The 23,007-nt window shown below is 50.4% G+C and overlaps 1 protein-coding gene across 1 annotated transcript in view; it reads left to right on the top strand.

Moving 5' to 3' along the window:
* The window catches only part of LOC119103507 (ATP-binding cassette sub-family G member 1), a 43,249-nt gene extending 21,783 nt beyond the window's left edge, over positions 1 to 21,466 (top strand). Inside the window, exons 3-13 of the mRNA XM_037227083.1 lie at positions 1,132 to 1,249; positions 4,336 to 4,525; positions 6,576 to 6,721; positions 7,291 to 7,529; positions 10,930 to 11,067; positions 12,657 to 13,255; positions 13,663 to 13,831; positions 15,802 to 15,902; positions 16,143 to 16,298; positions 17,062 to 17,286; positions 19,840 to 21,466. Coding sequence (XP_037082978.1) covers positions 1,132 to 1,249; positions 4,336 to 4,525; positions 6,576 to 6,721; positions 7,291 to 7,529; positions 10,930 to 11,067; positions 12,657 to 13,255; positions 13,663 to 13,831; positions 15,802 to 15,902; positions 16,143 to 16,298; positions 17,062 to 17,286; positions 19,840 to 19,959 — 2,201 coding nt within the window. The 3' untranslated portion in view covers positions 19,960 to 21,466. The remainder of the gene's footprint in view (positions 1 to 1,131; positions 1,250 to 4,335; positions 4,526 to 6,575; positions 6,722 to 7,290; positions 7,530 to 10,929; positions 11,068 to 12,656; positions 13,256 to 13,662; positions 13,832 to 15,801; positions 15,903 to 16,142; positions 16,299 to 17,061; positions 17,287 to 19,839) is intronic.
* The last annotated feature ends 1,541 nt before the right edge of the window (positions 21,467 to 23,007 follow it).

Below are 23,007 nucleotides of genomic sequence, written 5' to 3' on the forward strand. Positions count from 1 at the left end.
GATGATGATGCATCAACAGTCGTGCGATCAGTTTTCATCAATCCATTTCGCAATGCCGCAAAGCTGGCATGCTATCAGTTGGCGTCAATCCATTTTGCATACGGTTCCTTTTCAGTCATCTACTAACCCCTGGCCATGTGATGGTCCGAGACATGGAAGTCAGCGATGACGGGTGAGGCCGGCTGGCGAATATAAGATTGGTCACGCAGCACCTGGCGTGTAGTTAGGCTCGCTCTCGGACGGCCGCGACAGCAGCACTGAAACACTCCGACAGCAGCTGATACAGAATCGAGGTAGAAAGATGGTATAGGGCCCACCTTCCGCATCACCCGTCGTTTTACGATATAATCTAATTTTAACCATATCCCCCACGTGCCATGGGGCTCTTGATCCGACTCACACCACCCCACGAAATTCTGGCCGCGCCACTGCTGGAGACTGAACAGACGGTAGTTTTTGTGATGAGTCGCTGGTGCGGAGTATGTTGCTACGGGACGTCCCGTTGCGACCTTGCGAAGGGCGCTTAGCGACGGAAACCGGTGAAGTCCAGCTGCGTTTTGTGGACCTGAGCACAGTATATTTTATTGCAGCTGATTGTGCCGAGGATATCGGCAAAAATGAACAGTAGCAACACACACAACACACACACACACCACACACACACACACACACACACACACACACGCCACGCACACGCACACCACACGCACACGCACGCACACGCACACGCACGCACACGCACACGCACACGCACACGCCACGCACACCACACACACACACACACACCACGCACACGCACCGCACACGCACACGCACACGCACACTCGCACGCGCACGCGCACGCGCGCACGCGCACGCGCACGCGCGCACGCGCACGCGCACACGCACACGCCACGCACACGTGCCCGTACGCATGCATGCATGCACGCGGGTATTTACGTACTTGCGCTCAAATGCACGTATATACATACACGACTTCTGCGGCTGGTACTTTCTTGAGAGATCGTGACCTCGCATAGGACTGTCCGGCCTGCGTGAACGTGAGACCGACAGTGCGCGGCTCCATGCTCACGCTGGACCGCCGTGCCTACGCCGTATGAGTGTGAGTGACCTTTCCACGGCCTGTTGCAGAGTGGAAGACGATCCTGGACGGGGTGACGGGTACCTTCCGACCCGGTCAGCTCACAGCCATCATGGGTCCCTCGGGCGCCGGCAAGTCCACATTGCTGAACGTGCTCGCTGGATACAAGTCAGTTGCCATTCCTCCCCCGTCCCTCCATGTGAAGGCAAACATTCTGTATAAATTCCAAGATGACTTACATAATGTTTGCCTTGACACGACGGTCACCTGTGTGCCGCGATTTGACTCTAGGAGGCTGCTTCCAAAGTGCAAACAAATTTAAGTTAAACGCATCTACGCCGCACGCACGTAGTGACGCGCGTGCGTAGGCAAGCATTCCGTCAGGCAAACACGCCGTGAAGCATCATGGAATTTCAAAAAGCGAGTGCCTTGTCATGCTAAACTCCATTCGGCATAGGCACATGCTTTCGCAAATAGCAAGTCTGGATCTTGCAGATCTTTAATGATAACGAACTTAACTTCAACTTCAACCGTAGTCTCTTACTGTAGAATGCCTAGCAGGTCCTTGTCCTAACAAAGTGCAAGTGCAGCGCAGTGTCATGATCAATTTCTTGTGGCAGTGTACAAGTGCAGCGCAGTGCCTTGCTCAGTTCTTTGTCGTGACAGTGCACAAATGCAGTGCAGTATCTTCATCAATGCCTGGTTTCGTGGCAGGCCACAAGTGCAGTGCAGCGCCTTTATCAGTGCCTTGTTTCGTGGCAGGGCACAAGTGCAGTGCAGTGCCTTCACCAGTGCCTTGCTTCGTGGCAGTGCACAAGTGCAGTGCAGTGCCTTGTGTCGTGGCAGTGCCTTGATCAGTTCCTCGTCATGCCTTATTAGTGCTAAGCCGGGTGTTGCCATTAAGTCACCGTACAGCACACAAGTATGTCAAATTGGCCTTAACCACAGCGGTAAACATATGCACCGTAGACAATAGTGTGACAAAAGTCGCAGACACGGATACAATTAAATTATGTCTCCAACTTATTTTCTGATTTTTGATGGCAGGTGGACTAGTCGTACTAACGTGGAACATGCCCAAGCGTCATTGACTTGAGCAGTGTCTAACCGGACATAATGCCTGACGCCACCCTGCTGTGAGGGGTTGATTAGCAGGAGCAGGCTGTCACGTGGCGCTAACCACTGCGCAGCTGCCGGCCTTAGCTAACCACTGCGCAGCTGCCGGCCTCAGCGTGGGCTGCCACCCCTGCCAGGCGCCACCCGCTGGCTGCAGTCCAGCGTGGGTTGCCACCTCTGCTAGGCGCCACCCGCTGGCTGTAGTCCAGCCGGTGACGCTTAGCCCTCGAAGGGTTCTCACGGGGCAGATTAAGGCTCAGTCAAAATACAGGCTGCGCAAAATCGTTGCACTAGAAGTCAACGCGCAGTTCAAAAACGTGAAGTTATAGAGTCGTGTTATGTGCTTGGGCATAGACCAGCTAGGAATCTCTGTAACTGGTGCAAAGAGCGAAATGCTAGAGCGAGAGGTTCTCAGTCAGTGATGTGCGGGGGCGATGATGCAATCAAACCAACAAACAAACAAACCAACATGCAATCAAACCGTCACTTTATTTATACCGATTTCTCCACGACTGAAAAACCGCACCGGATGTGCCGTGCTCTGTCACACACTATTCACAAAACTGTAGATTACCGGATGGGACATCTTGGGTTGCAAACATCTTGGGTTGCATCTTGGGTTTATCTTGCAAAACTATTCACCCTATTTTTTTTTTTGCAATACGCCGAACGAGAAAGTCATGCGACCAAACCCATAGCACTTTGTTCGGATTCAAGGGCGGCCCTGCCGTTACTTATTGCCTCTGACTTAACCCACCACCCGCCCTGTCAACATCATAATCATATATAATTCTTCACGCACACTAGACATAGGCATTACATTTGTTGTGGGTGCCAGGCTATTGGGGTGTCACAGGGAATGAACGGGCAAACCAATTGGCCAAAGTAGCACTGACGTCCCCTGACATCACAACCATCCCTGTTGACCGTCCTTCTATAGAAATGGTGATTCACAATTTGGCAAAATAAGTTTGGCAACGATAGTGGGCAGGAGCCGCCAGGACTTCACTTCATGACATTAAACCAGAAATTGCACATTGGCCGTCAGTACACCGTCCAGAACGTTTGGAAGAAACAACATTAACAGGTCTTCGAATTGGACACACAAAGCTTACAAATAGATAGTTTATATGTAAAACACACTCGTTCCCTATACCGCGTTATAGTACCCTTGTAGTTAAATAACTTTTCTTGAATGTGGCGAGTGTCAACAGCAGCGGAGAGACATTGGAGGATATATTGTCGTCACTACAACACGTTGTGTAGTCGTTGACAAGTTTTATCAACTTGAAAGCGTGGTTGATTTCTTCAATAACATATTTAAGCTCGACTTGAAATAATCCTCTCAGAGGGCGTGAAATGGTTCGAACGGGCCGAAGCACCTCAAACCAAATAAAGAAAGAGATAGTACACTGTGGGGCAGGTTTGCTTGCGCCGCACCACGTGTAGGTGGTCCGATCGTGACCAAGGTCAGAGACATTTCTCCGGCTCTATGAATGCAATGCCGGATCAGCTGGATGATCGGTCCTCTGCTCCGAAGATATTTAAAGATCGATTGGAGGGTGACCGAATTAGAAGCCGCCATGCAACACGGAAGTACTAGTTTCGTTTCACAGTCATGCGCATCAAAATAAACCATTGCTTTAGCCACATAATTACAAATATGGATGTCTCTGTTAAATGGTTACTTTAGCAAACAATAGTTGTATTCATTTAAGCAAAAGTTTCAAAGAAGCGGCCAGTTTGAAGCGAGTAGCGCTGACGAAACACTGCACAATGGACAAGGTCTGACAGAGGCCACCCGGCCTTAATGGGGGGAGGGGGGCAAAAAGATGAGTTTCCTGAAAAGATTCGAACACCAGCCGTGCTGGAAGGATGTCGACTGGGTGGAGTGTATGCTTATTGGGAAGCAAATGATGCCACAATCGCCCAAATCTTCGCCAGGGGAACAAGCTCTAAAACTTTTCGAATAGCGTAAATTTGACATGCGAACCCTTTTGTCATGAAAGACATGAACTCGCTTGGATCCTGAGCGCTGCCAACTATAGTTGGGGGCGCCTGAGCCCATTGACGCACCATCAGTGGCGCCCCTGACCAGCTTTGCTAACGCTCTTGGATCGGTACCCCCGATCGGCCAGAGTGCGAAACGTGGAGGGCAGCATCAGGATCAACGGTGCAGCGCGGAACCTGCAGACGTTCCGTAAGATCCAGGCGTACATCATGCAGGACGACTACCTGCTGCCCTACATCAGCGTCGACGAGGCCATGATGGCGGCAGCCAACCTCAAGCTGGGAGCAGGATTCACCCACCAGAGCCGGCGGCAGGTGGTAAGTTCAGCATTGGGTGTGGGCCCCGTCCGATGGACTACTGCTTGCTCGTAACCGCAGAGTACTGAATATTAGAAGGAAAGGATTTCAGCTCCTGGTTTTTCGGCATTATGAGTTGAAAGTTGGATGTTATTGGCCTAACTACCTCCAATATACCAGGAGATACCGGTTAAACGGCTTTGTAATGCCAAATAGGGATTATATTGATGATGTTCAATATCTTTGCGCTGTGCTTATCCTCAAGGGTGGCAAGGGTTCAGAAAGGTTCAGCAAAATATTGCGCTTGAAAAGCTCACGTGAAATCAGAAAATGCGGCGAAATCCGCGTTGCCGGTAAATGATGTTAAATAGTAAAGATGGTCCAGGGTCTCAACACCCAGTATGCAATCCAACTTTCAGACCTGTAAAATAAACAGAAAGATGACAACACAGGCAGCTAAGCCGCCAGATTGCCAGGGCTGACTCACATAATTAGGTAAGAGCATTATTTGCCGCGTATCAGTCACTACAAACACTGCCTGAACATCAAGAACATGCGAAACCTGAACATTTAGACCAGGTCCCATGCTGAAGTTTGCATGTTCAGCCAACGGCTACGATTCCGAGTGTGCTGCAATTATAAGATCTTGGGTCCGCGTTGTCTTCAACTGTCGGTAACGTTTCAACTTTAAAGCTGGTATTTGTCGCGCTATGCTCTATCTCCGCGTGTCTGCCTGTCATGTGCTCTCCTGGTGGTGTGCATGTAAACCTGACCGGGTTGAAAAGGTCAAATCATCTTGTTGTTGATCGATGACTGGTTTGGTCTTGAAATGTTTGGATTTATGCCCGGTTCATCATTTCCTGACTTCGGCCAACACAACCAACTGATTCTAGTGCTATTTCATCAAACTAATTTTCCTGATCAAGCTTGTGTTTTAACGGCAGACATGGCGAATTACAACGAAGGTGAAGAAACACGCTCACCATAGATTCCTCGCGCTTTAGCCAGCACTTCTTGTCTTCCGCTACCAAAAACTCAAAGTTCTTGAGGACAACGATGCTCCCCACGGCGGCGTCTCGTTGGGTACAGGTCATAATACTGATATCGAAACACGCTCCTTATGACAGAAGACGAAAATGCTGTGAAATTCGTAACTGAATAAAATACACACGGCAGGCAGTACGTCTAGGCATTGATGTTACAGAAGTGCGAAGTGCATTTTCGATATGCAACCTAAAAGGGAATGAGCAAGTGGTTAGAAATGCAATATCACGCGACCTACACGGGTCTCTACTAGGCTCTCCGGAAACGTGCGTCTGCATGGTGTTCATTAAGCCGGTCACAAATGCTGCCTTTGGTTGTTGCTACATAAAATATTTCTAGCCAGTGGCGCAGAACATGTTGTATTCTAAGTTTTTTTTCGTGTGCATTTCCCCTTCGCTCCATTTACAACAATGTGAAGGTGTGGCGAAAATCATTTTCTTGAAATATGCTTTTTCTTGCTTGAAATATGCTTTTCTTCCACACTTGAAGATCGTGAAAAAAGCATCAGATGTGATGAGATAACCTCGCTTACAACTAAGGTATGCTTTTAGGTGGAAAAGACTGCTCTAGACTTTTAAGTAAAACATGGCCCTCAATGCGGCATTGTTTAATTGCATCATGAAACATCTGTATGACGCTGAGGTGCTGCCAAACTAGCCCTGCGAGAGTGTCACCTTAGCACTCTGGTATCCCGTATACAAGTCCCCGTACACACATCCAACAAGCACATCATGTCGTGCTTTCCAGCCGCCGCCACCGGCGCAACAATACTGAATACCTAACCTGGTGACAGAGCGTCGGCAGTACATGCCGGCGCTCAGGCCTTTTGTTGTGGGGCGATTGCAGCCGCACAGTCGCAGTACATTCTTCATGACGTTTGCTTTGGGACGTGCGCCTACGTCGACCCAAACGTGACGTTGTACAACTCTTGGCTTTGTAGCCCATGAAAGCAAGTTGTTCCAATAAAATGATCTTTCCAATAAAAGTAAGAACTTGACTAGTTATGTGCTGCCTGCGTCACCCTCAGGTGGATGACGTGCTGGAGACGCTGGGACTCTCCTCCTGTCGTAACACTCGCTGCCTGCGCCTATCTGGCGGCCAGAGGAAGCGGCTCTCGATCGCGCTTGAGCTGCTCAACAACCCGCCAGTTATGTTCTTCGACGAGCCCACCAGGTCAGCGGACAGGCCACCGGAGCGCGTGCCAGCTGACCATCGCCTGCCTTTGCCACGGCCACCGGTGATAGGTCCCCAGCTGTCGGCCAGGGCTTGGTCTGGGGTCTGCTGTTTTCCCCGGCTGGTAGTCAGACACGGCACCAGTGGTGGAAGGATGCTGAGTGACAACTCAATCACCTGGGTCTCGCATGTGTTGTGACGAATGCAACAATCATATTTTTCAAAAGCTTATCCCCCGTGCCGGATGATCAGTTTTGTCATCAGCTTCCACAAGCCACTATGGTGAAACGAGACGCCGTATCTGCATTTACCCTGTCTGACCCGATCGTGTACTGCTTTACCTGCCCTGCCCTGTCCTGTCTATCTTACCCCGCGCCCCCGCCCTGCATTCAGTCCGTTTTACATCCCTGAATATTAAAATAACGCCACTGAGGTCAACATCATAGGATAGTGCGGCAGTCTCTTCCACACTGCAGCAACACCATGTAATCGGTGTGGAGCGCTGATAGCGGGAGATTCTCTTCCAGTTCCTGATCTTTGCTGACTTGCGGCTTCTTTCTGGGTTGCAGTGGTCTAGACAGTACCTCATGCTCCTCGTGCGTGTCGCTGCTGAAGACGCTGTCGCAAGGCGGCAGGACCATCATCTGCACCATCCATCAGCCGTCCTCGCGGCTGTTCCAGCAGTTTGACCAGTTGTACATCCTGTCGCGGGGCAGCTGCATCTACCGCGGCACGAGGTCCAACCTGGTGCCGGCGCTGGCCGCCGCCGGCCTCGATTGCCCCGGCTATCACAACCCGGCTGACTTCGGTAGGTGAACTTACCACAACCCGGCTGACTTCGGTAGGTGAACTTACCACAACCCGGCCGACTTCGGTAGGTGAACTTACCACAACCCGGCCGACTTCGGTAGGTGAACTTACCACGACCCGGCTGACTTCGGTAGGTGAACTTACTACAGCCCGGCTGACTTCGGTAGGTGAACTTACCACAACCCGGCTGACTTCGGTAGGTGAACTTACCACAACCCGGCCGACTTCGGTAGGTGAACTTACCACACCCGGCTGACTTCGGTAGGAGGTGAAACTTAAAACCCTACCCGGCTGACTTCGGTAGTGAACTTAACAACAACCCGGCCGACTTCGGAGGTGAACTTACCACACACAACCCGGCTGACTTGACTTCGGTAGAAATGAAACTTACCAGCAACCCGGCTGACTTTTGTAGGTGAGGTTACCACGAAATGGGCTGACAACATGACTGAAAGCTCCATTAACGGCCTTACGTGATGGTCTGACATGATAACCTAACCTTGACCGCACCTAAATTCGGTACGCCAGACGCCAATGCTCCGGTTACCACCATGCGGCCTTACTCGGTATAGTTTTAGTCTAGTTTCGACGAAGGTCTGAACACAGAGTTCACACGACTCTGGTTTTGATGCAGGCCTCTGCAGACCCGAACGGCCACGAGTGACGCCAACTCGACTGGCTCATGCGAAACTACAGCTGACACCGTTTTCAGTATTCTCATGTGAACGTATGGACGTGAAACTATACTCATCAATGGCTTACAAATTTGTCCCGTTCTTAGTTCATCTGCGTGTACAGAGCGACATGAAGTCGCACTAGCGGCAGTTTTTTTCTGAAACTCTGGTAGTTTCCTTGGTAACCGGGCTCTGATCGAGCATGATATCATTAGCTGGGATGGCGCCAGGACAGTTGGCCTGTGCTGTCCCTTAACACGCGCTCGGGCGGGGGTCAAATTGACTCCTCGAAAGTTTTCCCGGCATGGGTTCCGAACGGCGCGGCGTAGCCGCGCCAAATTGTACAAAACTGTAGGGAATCGAATAGCGGATAGTCTGAGATTAAAATTTAGATGTACTTTGTAAGGTCGCTGACCTGTGGTAGGTCAACGTCAGGCCATGGTTTCAGCGAAGACACGCTCTAGGGAATTGTTCAATCCGGTCAAGCAACGGAGTTTCAGACGAAGCCAGACATCTCTGAGATACTTTACTAGGCAACACAGCAATTGAATAAACAAATAGAATTGACCTAGGGTCAGGCATGAAGGTTAGACCACGGTTAAAGCCAACCTGTTTTACCACTCTCGGGCTTCCTGTATGGAATGATTTCTGGTGCTCATTTCGAATATATTGATAGCAGGAATCGCATTATACGCCTTCCATGTACTTCTTATAGGTCAAAATAGATCAGTGACCTAAAATGACCCAGGTCAACACGTTGTTTTGGGGGACATACTGCCTAGCGTAATCTTTATCGCTTATTCACATGCAAAACTCCAAACAGTCTTATATCATTTTGATCATCATGACTTAAAAGGCCAAACGAGGTCACTGACCTTAACTGAGCGTGTGAAATGTTTCTTAGAACAGTTGCCTAGGTTCTAGGGGCCATCTGGAGACATGTCGGGAATTTGACCTTGTTTGGCCTTACCTGAACTGGAGGTCATGGCCGAGGAGTTTTAGACTTTGACCTAAGTGAGTTCACGTACAGGTCAACACACCCTGTGAATTTGGTGTCTCTAGCTCTCTTAGTTCCCGAGATCTGAGGGGGGGTCAAATTGACCCCTCCATTCGAGGGAAGGGTGTCCAACCGGCCACCCGGGTGCGTGTTTTAAGGTCAAACAAGGTCACTGACCCTAACTGAGCATGACATTTTTCTTAGAACAGTTGCCTAGGTTCTAGGGCCCTTTTGGAGACCAGTCTGGAATTTGACCTTGTTTGACCCTATTTGAGCCGAGGGCCATAACCTATGAACCCCAAGTTTTGACCTAAGCGAGTTCACGTATAGGTCAACACACTGTGTGAATTTGGTGTCTCTATCTCTCCTAGTTGCCGAGATTTCAGCTGGGGTTCCCGATATTTCAGCGTGCGTGCGTGCATGCGCCGCTCGACACGCGGGCTGACGAGAATTCGGGTTTGCCAGACGCTGAACGTCTTCAAACGACTGTCGAAAGTTTGTAAACGCCATTGTGCACCAGCATGGTTCCTGTTGAGATATGGCTAGCCTTGCAGGGTTTGGTATCTCCTCCCTCCCTCCTGGGGCTGGTAGTGTACACGCGGGCTCGTGTGCTGCCGTATCTGAATTCGAAATCCAAAGCGGGATATTTGACCCTGAAACTGGACGGCCTTGTGTTTCGATTGACTCGATCCCTGTCCGGCGCCAACTATTCGGTAAAGCCGCACTGGGGAATGTGTTTACAGTCTTCGCGACAGCTGAAGCATGTCACCGTTAGAATGTGAGTGTGTAGTACAAACGTCTGCGTATTGTCTTCACTAGGCTGCCTCAGCTTTGTCACCAGGCGTTAATGTCTGGGGCGAGCCGTGCTCGGCAGCGCCCGGCCCGGGCCGTTCGGAGTTTCAGAAGCGCGGCGACCGTCGCCAGCGTGCCCGCTCTTTTTACGCTTGATGCGGTTCATGATAAGACGTGACGTTTGTACGGTTCACTGAGCACCGGATTTGGTGGTGGCAAATGCATTGTACCAGGCTCCGTACGCACAGGGATGACGTAGTCGGGGAGTTCATCGATCGACGAATAAGATCGTGTGAGATCGACACCGGCACGGACAGTGCGCTGACACGCCGTGTCTTTGGGAGGTTGTATAACTATCCTTATCGGACGATTATTCTCTTTATTGTCACCGTATCAGTTAAGCTTCTCCGTGGCTTAGAGGCACGCTGCGTGACGACTGGCTCTGCTGACCTATGAACTGTTTGACTTGTGTTACGACAGAGCAAAGCTGCTGTCGTATAAAATCATAGCCAGTAATATTTTATTGTTTAAAAATCTGGTCTGAAGAGAGCTGTATATAGGACGCAGTGCAAACGTGTTCTGGGATGTAGCTATTCGTGACGTTTGGTAGGATTTCTTTCCCCATAGCGACGGTATTGCCAACGATTGCAGCAACGGGCACGCAGCCTGATCGCGGATTTTGGTTAGCACATCTCTTGCATCATTATGCGAGCTTGCGATTGGATTTAATGCGATGTAGTTCGGACATCATGCCCTTCCACACCGACGTCCCCACACACGTGCTGTTGCCTGGGCTACCGTGACGGCGGCGCCACGTGCATGAGCACCTTCTGGTGCCGTTGATGTGCTTACACGCAACAAATGCAGCAACGTACGCTGCAGTGGTCCTGATTAGGCAGGTGTCCTGCACTGAGGTGCTGGTGTCTTTTCCGCAGTGATAGAGGCGGCGAGCGGCGAGTACGGCGACTGGACCAGCCCGCTGGTGGAGGCCGCCCAAAACGGCCGATCTCGGACTTGGACCGGGCCGGACCCGCTTGCCGGACAGTTTACAGCCGACGACTTTCAGCAGAGCGGTCAGTGTCTAGACGGGTAGGCTGCCCGGCCGGCGGGCAGACTGCCCGGGCAGCGGGCGGGCGTTGCGGGCGCTCGACTGCAGACCCCGCTGACTTTACGCCCGGACCGGCACAGCTGCTGCACTTCCGGTGGGGGTTAGCTGCTGCACCTCCGGTGGGGGTCAGCTGCCGCGCCTCCGGTGGGGGTCAGCTGCTGCACCTCCGGTGGGGTTCAACTGCTGCGCCGCCGGTGGGGGTCAGCTGCTGCTCCTCCGGTGGGGGTCAGCTACTACACCTCCGGCGGGGGTCAGCTGCTGCACCTCCAGTGAGGTCAGCTGCTGCACCTCCGGTGGGGTTCAGCTACTACACTTCCGGTGGGGGTCAGCTGCTGCACCTCCAGTGGGGGTCAGCTGCTGCACCTCCGGTGGGGGTCAACTGCTGCACCTCCGGTGGGACTTAGCCGCTGCGCCGTCGGTGTGGGTCAGCCTCCGGTAGGGGTCAGCTGCTGTGTCAGAGTTTCACTGCATACTGATAATAACACAACGAGGAACGATTAGTTTGTGTTTTAGTTGTTACATCTCACGACAAATCGACTGATGCTGGACGCCCTTCTCTTATATTTTGAAGAAAATTGTTTAACTGAGTACAAACTATTTCTGGGAGCTTTATCTCCATCATATTACCGGTTTGTGAGATGCAGGTATACAATTAAGACATCGATATACTAAGTCTACAAACAAAGCAGTAATGTTACGCTCAGTAATGTCGGGCTCCATCCCTTTACAAAGGCCAATATGGACATTATGGCTCAGTTTCAGCGAAAGTCCGTCAGTCATCCTTACAACTCACGCACTTTCGATAGAGTGCGAGTGAATTTTTGTCAAAAGCTCGTACTCGCCCATAAATTGTTTGAAGTGAATGACTGCTACCAGCACGCGATGGCGAAAGTATATCACGTCACGCCATTTGGTGTCAGGAAGTCTTGACGGAGTGGTTAAATCGAAGCTCCCCTGACGGTCCAGGTTCGAACCTCTAAGTTGAGAACGGCAATGCTGAGAAGGAAAAATTATTTAAATTACTCAACAAAGGCGGCGTCTTGTCGGATTTTTTCTCACTTGGTTTTCAAAATTTGGCGATTGGGATAGAGGCTAAAATCCTTCCCCAACTGAAGAATATGCAGCTCTGTCATCATATCCTACTGGGAAATGTGCTCGAAAAGAAGTCCTCATTGTCGTGATCCGTATGATTTCTTGTTGCATGTTGCAGTGAACCTCAGGTGTAAACGGCTCTTAGCCTGCTGTGCTCTCCGAGCAAGCATTGTCGTCATTTTCGGGTCATCCTAGCTATACATTTGCCTTCTGTTTCGGTGACAGTGCAGAAGCACGTGCACGGTTGATTGTTTAACCGTAGCGTTATGCTGTTGTTTTCCCCTGACACCATTGGGACTTGCCCTATCGTGGGTCAAGCCTCGCTGCGGTGGCGCCATGGTCAAAAATATACACGGCGTCGAGCTGTTGCATACATAATCCACCAGCATTGTGTCTGTATCCTGAAAAGTCTCTGTCGGTGCCAATGCATCACGTTTCCAATGTGCGCATTTCTCTTTACAGACGAAACAGACTTTGCCATTTCAAGGCTGGCTAACGGTGAACTGCTGGCGGACGGGAAGAGTAATGGTGGCAGTCAGTTGCACCACCAGAATAGCTCGCCACCCCTCCAGAACTGCTCGTCATCTCACCAAAACGGACCGTCACTCCAACAGAACTTCTCGGTGTCCCACCTTAGTGGTCCGTTACCCCGCTCGAATGACATTTCATCCCACCATAGCAGCGCTTCGGCAAACCAAGGCGTGTCTTCGCTACCTCAGTACGTGGACGGGAGCGTACCGCATCATAGTCGCGCGGCTCAGCATCCGAACGGCGCTTCGGGCGCTCTGTCGAGCGCACCAGGATCGCCCCTGAGCTGCGAGGCCGACGAGCCGTGCTGCACCAGCCGACTGCTGGAAGAGCAGGCGGCTGGGGACCACGCCGAGCGTGTCCAGCTGGGCGTCCTCTGTCCGAGGCTCGAAGCCGACGCCGGAGCTCGGCCGCTCGACCCCGTGTGCCGGCTGCAGCGGCTGGACTCGGGCCGGGAGCTGTACAGGACGACGGCCACCACGCAGTTCTGCGTGCTACTCAAACGCACGTGCAAGTCGATCGTTCGCGATCCGGTAAGGCCATTGCTGGTGTCTCACTATTCTCTGATTTTGCATCACCAGACGCCGTGCTTGGATCTGATTACTCTGCATAACCTATAGGAGCTTGTCTGTCGATTGATGTGTTAAGCATCCGATAAGTTACGAAACTAAAAGTTTGCTTTCTTTTGGGACTAGTATTGTTTATCACACCACTGTCAATGACTGAACAGTTCTTGGGAGTTCGTCAGAGATTTGGTATTGCATTCGTTGTGCTCCTGTTTGTTTCCCGATGCTTGGAAAGGCTCGAACATTTTCTTTTCAACGATCACTATCTTGACAGAACGCCCTGTTCCGGAGCACGCACTGATTGTTGATTTATAGTTCAATTATCTGCGACCCTGTGGCGTCGCCTGACAGCGTGTTGATGGCGTTTGTGTCAGATGCTGACCATGGCCCGCCTGGCGTCTCACCTGCTGTTCGGCCTGCTCATCGGCAGCCTTTATTTCCGCATTGGCAACGAGGCAAAAGATGTGTACAACAACGCTGCGCAGCTGTTCTTCGCGCTCATGTTCCTGCTGTTCAGCGCGCTCATGCCCACGATTCTCACCTGTGAGTCTGCAGTGCTCGCCCGGTCGCGGGCTAGGTCAGTCATGTCGCCGCTCGCTATCGCCCCATCTGCATTATTATAGACAGACATACTCCTGCTCACTCTCCTGACCTGTGCATCACTAGTTCTCACCTCAGCAGCTGAGTGCGTCGTTTAGCGGTTGGCTCCCCAGGCGCGTGTAGTCCTCTCCCACCGATATCCATTCTCCTTCATCCCATAACCCTGAAATGACCATTTCCTCTCAAAAGAGCTCTTATCCAAACAATTAAATGTGTGAAATATGCACTGAGTGCAAAACGTCGGTTGGGAGCAAATTCAAATCCTGTAAATCCAGAAATCGTTCTTCGTACACCAGACGCGAATGATCCCACGACCATAGTTGTCGTGGCCTTGAATGTCGTCGTTACCTATCGCGGGAGAACGTCACTCAACACAAGTTGAGTGACGTTCCTATTGCGTCATGCATGCCCGGATGACCTTGAAATAATGTGCACAAAAAAAGCTCTCACAACTGCGCTGTCGTTTACCTCAGGGATCAAGGAGTTTTAAGCTTTGAAAAGAGCAGGGCAGTGAACTACACAGAATTATCTTCAAAATGGCGATGTTAGTTTAACAACCGACACAAATGTGGAACCCTTCCTTTGAGCCTTTTTACTTCCCAAGTAGCTACTAACATTACAAGAGGCGGTCAGCAACCAACGAATCTGCAGATCGTAAGCGGTGAGACGCCACTGTGAGGTTTACAGCACCCCGTATCACTCATGTCTGCTCAAAACAAAACAGGTACGATTGTGCTCAAAATTCACAAAGAAAACTTTGGTATCAGTTTTGTATTTCTGTGTGGCGTGTGTTTGTGAATGTTGGTAGAAAACGTTGTAATTATCAGCGTTCAGGAAAAATTTGCTTTTGCCTGGCTTAGTATGGTATCAAGGAATACAAAGCACTTGGCCAAACGCGGTCTCCAAAAGGACAATCCAGCGGTCTTTCTGGAAGGTTCTATAATTTTCAGGTTGGATATACTACGGAGGTGATCTTGGCCACCCTCATCCGTCCATGTTATGCAATGCGGTGAATTCTGGGAAGAATTTATCGATCCTGGGAACTTTCTGTATATGCGCGTCACGTAGGCATGTGTGCATGTTAGCCGTCAACGTAGCATCAGGCTTTGGACCCACAGACCTACAATTTGCATACAGACACCAATCGCTGGGCCATCCAGCAGGATGTTTGTGTGCTAGAAGTTTCTGTAGTTTGTCTCCTGTACTTGTTCATGGTTGCCATGCTTGCAGCAGACCAAGGACACTCAACGATCGTCATAGTGAATGGACTCCTATAAAAAAGTTTATAAATGTTGTGAGTAATGGGGCGTGTGCCAGGCCTTAAGGGTGCTCTTCACCTTCTAAGATATTTGGGCAAACACCAGGTGTGATGGGAAAATTTATTTGTAACTAACGGTTACGTTTCTAACCGCAGAAGAATGTTCTAGTGATACAAATTTACTAATGGGTAGGTATGGTCCGCATTAGGCATCGTTTGATTACGTCATGGGAAGTCTTTATGACGTCAGAGTCGCTGCCGGAGCTGTCGCTCCAAAGCTGCCGCTGTATCAAACGGGGTGACTCACTCATGGTACTTCTACGCGCTGCAAGGTGGTGTTGTTGATACGGAAAATTGGCGGTAGTGACTTCCGAGGCCCGTTCAGCAACAGTTGGCCAATTAAACGAGTAGTAAGCATCGCAATTTACTCTCATTTCAGCCGTTCTCTGGCGGACGTTATGCTTTCGCACTGGGAGCGGTACCTTGACAAAAACCGAATTACTTTTGCATTAATGGAACATTACCATGCATATGTGCATTTCACAAGGGATGAAATGTCGTGTCATGACCTCATCATCATCAGCGCCAGCTCTGATATCTACGAGGACGCGTCAGTTCTCCTCACTCGTGGTCACTCCGCCGGCCCCTTTTCCAGTTCCATTGGAGATGTCTGTTTTCAAGAAGGAGTACATGAACTGCTGGTATTCTGTCAAGTCATACTATCTAGCCAAGACGTTAGCTGATTTGCCATTTCAGGTAAGGCTCAGAAAGTATGTTTCATATTTTTGGTGCCTTCATCGCTTCTCTATTTTTTCATCGTCTCTTATAATGCCGGCGAAATGCTAGCGGGTACTGAATAATTTGGGGCTCAAATCTCCTACCAATTTATACATGACTTCTCTCCACACTCTTGATGTAGTCGCTGCGTGTATGTCCCAAATGGCTTCAGTATGTGATATTTTCCGGGCGTCATCCGACTCCGTCCTCGTACTGCAGATAGCATTTCCGGTTATCTACGACGCCATCGTGTACTTCATGACGTCACAGCCCTTGGAGTGGGACCGGTTCTGCATGTTCTGCTTGATGACGATTCTGACGTCGCTTGTAGCGCAGAGCGTCGGTCTAGTCATAGGCGCCTGCTGTGGAATACAGGTAACGCACCATGGCTGGAGTGCATGTGCATCTCTCAGTAACCTACAGCGATTATGAACCCGTCTTGGCACACACGGGAACACGCGAACCGGACCGTGCAATCGGCCGCTGCTGGGGTGAGGGGAGGGGAGGGGAGCAACACCCCTCAGGTTATGGAGTCTGGCCCGCCCGTCCGCCACCCGTTTTCTTCGGGCGGAATACCTGGCCGGCCCGTGGCTGGGTTCGAGGGAGGCTGAGAAGTGTGAGCCCGCCTCGCCCTCTGAGCGTGACGGGCGCGCGTCTGCCATGAGGAGCATCCGTTGACCGCCGCGTGGGTTCGGCGCGGCCTAGTGTTAGACGTGTTTCTGTGTATGTTTGTTGTGTTCTGCGTAGTACTTCGTCCTCGCAAATATTTTGCTGCTAAACCGTCTGCTGAACATGGACGTAGTGTGTTTTCTTACATGTCTTTGTCTCTTGCCTTTTCCGAATAGGTTCATTTAGCTGCTTTCGTTCTGACATGCGATAGAACTGACTGATGGGCGTTCGAAGTTTCAGGGACATAAGAGCAATAAAGCGTGTGATTATTTTGTGAACACTGGATGTTCCATTCAGCTCAGAATACTAGCATTGGACTGAGAAAAAACGTTTTTCGAATTTTGGTCAGCAGTTATTACCAACCGTTTTTACGATAAGCCATTGGCATGCGTTCTTGCGGTGGTCGCGAGCCGTTGCCAACGGAGACGTGCTTCAGGTGCGCTACAGTGGCGTTGTGCTGTCGTTACAGCTGGCCGTGTTCCTGGGGCCGGTCACGATGATCCCCATCATCCTGTTTTCGGGCTTCTTTGTGAACCTGAACACGATTCCGGTGTGGCTGTCGTGGGTGTCGTACATCTCGTACGCCCGATACAGCTTCCAGGGCCTCATGCTGTCCGTCTACGGCTTTGGTCGCGAAGATATGCACTGCTCACTACCCTACTGCCACTTCAGGAGCCCTGAGAAGTTTCTCAAGGTGGGTACCCTTGAGAATTGTGACGTCCAGCATACCTTATCAAGTGGCGTGTACAGGAAAATATTTACGAAGCAGCAAGCACAACAAGAAGAGCTTGCGTGTGGTGTTTGTATTCATGCTCCAACCATGAGGATAGCGTTTGGGCTGGCACGTTGCATGAAACGTGTGGCTCACCTGAGCTAATCACGGTCAGCTCCGCCCCGCCGGGAATGAAACACTAGCGATCGAGACACGCTCTCACCATTGATCAACTTGGAGTCCAACATTTGCCCGGCTTTGTGTTATTTGGACATCATTCGGTCACGTTGGGCGTATGATTTACGCATGGTCCACGCCGTACGCGCGCCGTATTGCGTGACCTCGTGGCCACGAGGTCACGCAGTGACCCAGAGTCACTGGGAACATTGACTTGTCAGTTTACATTCAACATCGCTACATTTATATAATTCTACCGGGGAATACATTCACTCAAAACCTGACTAATATATGATTAGTTGCGGGCAGGTGGGAGGTTCATTTGATAGCTGTTGTGTTAATGAATGGCTGGACCATAACTCAAAAGAAGGGATGAGTGATTGAGAAATGTTTGAATGAATGGGTTGGATGAATGGTTAGTCAGTCGTAGTTTTAAGACTTGGGTAGGCTCGGATGGATTTTCCTCCTGACGTTTCTGTGCGTATGATGTTTTTCTCTCCGTACTACAGCTGTGCGGAAAATGTTCATGTGGCACGTTACATTAGATCGCACCTACATGTAGCAAAGCAGGGATAAGCTGGGTCTTAAGTAGCTCAATAGTGGGAGCGCTCACTCCATGTGCAGGAAGCCAGCTGTTCGTGTTCAATGGACCAAATTTTCCGTGCTTGCCTTGGATGAGGAATAGCAGCTCACCACAAGGTGACAGCTCAAATGTCGTCCTTACAGCCGGGGAAAGGAGAGAAAACCATATAACTCATAAAATTACCTGTAATGGCCGATTGGTTAGCTCATTGGACCTCTGTGTGGGGCACGAGCTCGAATGCCGGTTACAATAGTTACAATAGGGTCCCTGAGCGCTTAAATGGTAGGCGAAGCTATTGAGGTTTCAGCAAAGTGTCGAAACAACATGCGTCGCGTTGTTGTTTTTTAAATAAAATGAGCTCAGAAAATGTATAGTAATTAGTGAGGAAAACTTGTCGACTCAAAACATTTTTCACAACCTAATTTGCATGCTTTTTCACATTTTACAACGTGCTCTAGCTTTAAAAGGAATGTGCCAGATACGTAAGGGTTTTTAACTGAAATAATTTTCTTAAAGATCATTCGGCGCAGTTCACAGTCATGCTCTTCTTCAGACCTGAAACCGCCCAATTTCTGAGCTGTACGTTTGCGAAGATGTGCACACTGTTTCGTGCAGAATATTTCAAGGTCACCTAGGCATTCGTGACGTTCAAATAACGTCATCCGTGTCAGCCGTTCCTCCGGTCATGCGACGCTCGTGGTAAAGACAAATATGATTATTCATTCGTCCATACCTGGCGTTCGTAAGCACGATTTTCAGACATAACGGCCGTCAGCTGACTCAGCCGATGTGTGCAAGCTATGCAAGGTGCTGACACGAATTACGTTGTGTTTTACATAACACAAAAAAGAAAAATACAAAAAGTTAAGCATTTTTCGTAATTATTACGGAAATCAGACTTGCAATCGAGTGAGTTATGAAAAACGCTATGGCCGAGCGTGAGGATGCAATTAAATACATTAAACTCAGGATAAATACGCAAGAACACCACGAGGAATGAACCAAAACACGAGCACCTGACGATGCTTGGTTAGCGCACATCCAGCACGGCCGTGGGCCACCTCTCGGGAGATTGAAAAGCTATAAATGAATGTTGTAATGTAAATGCTCCATGACACAATCAAACAATGATATATTGAGGGACATTTTTATTAAATAAAGAACTGTGTTGTCGAGAGCAGTCTTTCCCACTTTAAAGTATACCAATGGTTATAAGGGAGCTATTTCATCATGACTGATGCTTGCTTCCATATCTCCCAATGTGGAACGTTTCCTTTAAGCGTATGAAGCAAACATGGAACTTTTTCTCAGTACAGTGTCCGCATTATCGCATTGCTTCATTATTTTGCGATATAATTTTTCTTGGATTTCCAATAGTAGGCTCTCTGGTCAAATCCTATGTCCTGGCATTTTTCGTCATGTCTAGTAGAAATGTTCGTAGTTTCAACTTCGTTTCTCAGCTTTCACAAATGTATGTGCGCTACTTTGATAATCTAAGAAACATTAGTATCAGGTAGGCTTTACCATCATAAGCTACGAGCGTGCTTTTTTCTTACGTGAACGAGCCTTCACCAACCGTACTTTTCTGCAGACTCTCCGAATCCTCAATGACTGCGTAATTATGACTATACCCGATCCCGAGCGTGGCCTGAATGTGATATCTATGCCACAGGGACTTTCCTGCTGCGAAACATGTTTACTATGCAACGCTGCTTTCTCTTGTACCGCACGCGCTGTCTTCCCGTGCTGATCTATCTGTGTGGGCTTCCCTCCAGGAGATGGACATGCTGGACGCCGACTACTGGACGGATGTGGCCGTGCTCTGCGCGATGACCGTCTGCCTGCGACTCATTGGATACTTCGTGCTCCGCTGGAAGCTCAAGATGGAGCGATGAGGCCTGTCACCACTCTGGTGACACCAGCGACCGGTGTGGCAGTCTGGACAACAGCCCAACACCGGGCTGGATGTTGGGGCAGCGGCTCATCAGCGGCGGAGCGTGCGGGACCGTGTGCGTGCGGGCTGCGGTGGAGCGTGCGGGACCGTGTGCGGGAGGGCTGCGGCTCATCAGCGATGGAGCGTGCGGGACCGCGTGCGTACGGGCTGCGCTGACTAGACACGGGTCTGACCTGCGCACACTCTTCCGTTTGGTGCTGTGGTCTGGCTGTACAGCCCGTAACGCCACACTGGCCCCAGCCTGAGCCAGGTGGCCCGTGGACGACCGTTTGAACGCCGCCAGTTCGGCGCCGTCCGCTGGCGTTCCACCAGCGCCCCGGCGGAACGAGTGAGGTTCCGGGTGCCTGGAAGACATCGCGCCTCAACTTCGCCATTCGGCCGCTCTCCGAAACAAATGCATGTGACATTACGATATTTCTAGGATAGGAAAGAAGCTACGAGGTGTTTTCCAAGCTGTAATTGAGTTGTATCAGAAGCCACAGTTATCTTTTTTCGTTTTGATCGTGTTTAGAGGAATGGATCGGAAGGCATGGGAACTTTTGCATGCTGGAGTTGATTTCGATCGGTGTAACTTTAGATTACATTTTGAAGGCAATGCGTTGGATCATTTACATTCAGCGGATTTGCGTTAGGCGGAGATCAGTGGCAAATATGGCGACCAACGGCTCTTAACTGAAAGATGCTGCAAAAAGGTCACGCAATACCGTCCGCCTCAGTTCTGATATGATACTGATATTATTGCAAGCTCGCGATGGACCCACCATTAAGCTGTACTCAAGTGAGAGTGACTGCGGTCGTCAAGCAATATAACCTGTGCGGTGCCACAGATGTTTGCTGTAAGCTATCGTAAAGTTTCCTCATCATGTTAGCTGTATTGGTCATGCCTGAATGCCAAGGAAAGGTCCCAGGTTAAAACGAAACCAAGCAAAATACCATGGAGCCCAACGAATCTTTGGAAAAGGCCCAGGCAAGACCCTGGAAAACCTTCAGCACAGTTTTGAATTGGGTCCAGGACACCAAGAAGACATAAATCGGGATGAATCGCAGACCCTGGAAGATCTATGACGCGGGCCGGATGAATGGGATCCAACGCCCACCCCTAAGGTCCGCAGCAATGAACACCTTCTTGGCATGGTATTGGTGATTCCTATAGACTGGCAAGTTTTTTTCCGGCCGGTGGGTTAATTACCTTGAGCGTTTATGCGCCAGCAAATCTTGTCGTTGGTATTCCATGTGTCTCAAAGGTCACCGAGACAGTTATCAAAATAAGCCCAAAGAATGAATCTAAACAATGTATTTGACAGACATTATGGCCGGTGGAACGGGGTAGAACTCTCAAGATACAAGGAAGAGTTTTTGTTACCGACGCTTCTGAACCGTTAACAGACACGTATGCGCATTGCGTGCAAACAAGTCGTTTGGAAATAAATGACTACCGCTGAATGGTAACCGCCTCACATTATCTTGCGCACATGCAACCAATGGCAGATGTGTGTGTATGTGGGGGGGGGGGGGGGGGCGTCTGGACATGCGTGCGTGCGTTCTGCAGTTACCTGGCTGCCGCTGGTGCTGCGCGTCGCCAGCTGCCTCTATCTCATCTCCTCACGGCAGTCCTGGCTGCCGCTGGTGCTGCGCGTCGCCAGCTGCCTCTATCTCATCTCCTCATCGCAGTTCTGGCTGCCGCTGGTGCTGTGCGTCGCCAGCTGCCTCTATCTCATCTCCTCACGGCAGTTCTGGCTGCCGCTGGTGCTGCGCGTCGCCAGCTGCCTCTATCTCATCTCCTCATCGCAGTTCTGGCTGCCGCTGGTGCTGTGCGTCGCCAGCTGCCTCTATCTCATCTCCTCACGGCAGTTCTGGTTGCCGCTGGTGCTGTGCGTCGCCAGCTGCCTCTATCTCATCTCCTCACGGCAGTTCTGGCTGCCGCTGGTGCTGTGCGTCGCCAGCTGCCTCTATCTCATCTCCTCACGGCAGTTCTGGCTGCCGCTGGTGCTGTGCGTCGCCAGCTGCCTCTATCTCATCTCCTCACGGCAGTTCTGGCTGCCGCTGGTGCTGCGCGTCGCCAGCTGCCTCTTTACGTCTCCTCACGGCAGTCAATTATAATCAGAAGCCCACGGGTCAGCAAACGAGCCGGATGACGTTAGGCGCACTACGCAGCACGTGCAGACTGGTACACCGGGCACCAACACACAAGTGTGAGCCAGACAGCTGGGATGAAGGGGGTGGCCGGCGTACTGGCGGGATGGCACCATGAACGGCTGTCTCCACGCACATGGTTGTGTGCTCTTAACCACGGTATCCCACCCTCGCCGTTTGGTTGGTCATATCATCGAAACGGGGCAAATCGGAACCAGATGCTTTGAAAAAGCTTCCTAAATGCCATGGTAGCCGTAAATTGGCAACGATCTCACGCAGCCAGCGAATTACACTGAATTACATGTCAGCCCCGGGAGCCCTGTCGTCCTTAACTAAGCCACACGCTTCATACAATAGGCACCTTACCACATTACTCCAAGCATACACATCCGCTGAGACCAACGTCATCCCGCTCATTCTTGGCTCGTACACGAACAATCCCTCTTTCTCCCTTTCAGCGCCTTTGCATGAATAAAAATTGTCGCGTTTTCTCGAGTACTAAATCCTAGATTATTGCAGTCCTAAATGCGCCTGGTTAAGCATGGTCTTCATAAGTTTATTTTCTGCTGTTCTTCGGCCAGTTCTCCGTTCTCAAACACAAGCTATGAATCATAGCTTGCTATCAAAGGTATCAAGCTATCTAACCTTTTGTTTCTGGCCTTTCTAACCTAACCTTTCTAAAGCTATCAAACCTTTCTAAAGCTATCAAACCTTTCTAAAGCTATCAAACCTTTCTAAAGCTATCAAACCTTTCTTAATTTGAGCACACCTATTCCACCTATGACTCACCTATCTGACTTACTTATGAACCCAAGCTCCGCCCATTGGGGTAACAACATATGACGTCTTAGGCAAG

This window comes from Pollicipes pollicipes, unplaced genomic scaffold, assembly GCF_011947565.3.
Source record: "Pollicipes pollicipes isolate AB1234 unplaced genomic scaffold, Ppol_2.1 Scaffold_2555;HRSCAF=2994_pilon_pilon_pilon, whole genome shotgun sequence".
Taxonomy (NCBI): Eukaryota; Metazoa; Arthropoda; class Thecostraca; order Pollicipedomorpha; family Pollicipedidae; genus Pollicipes; species Pollicipes pollicipes.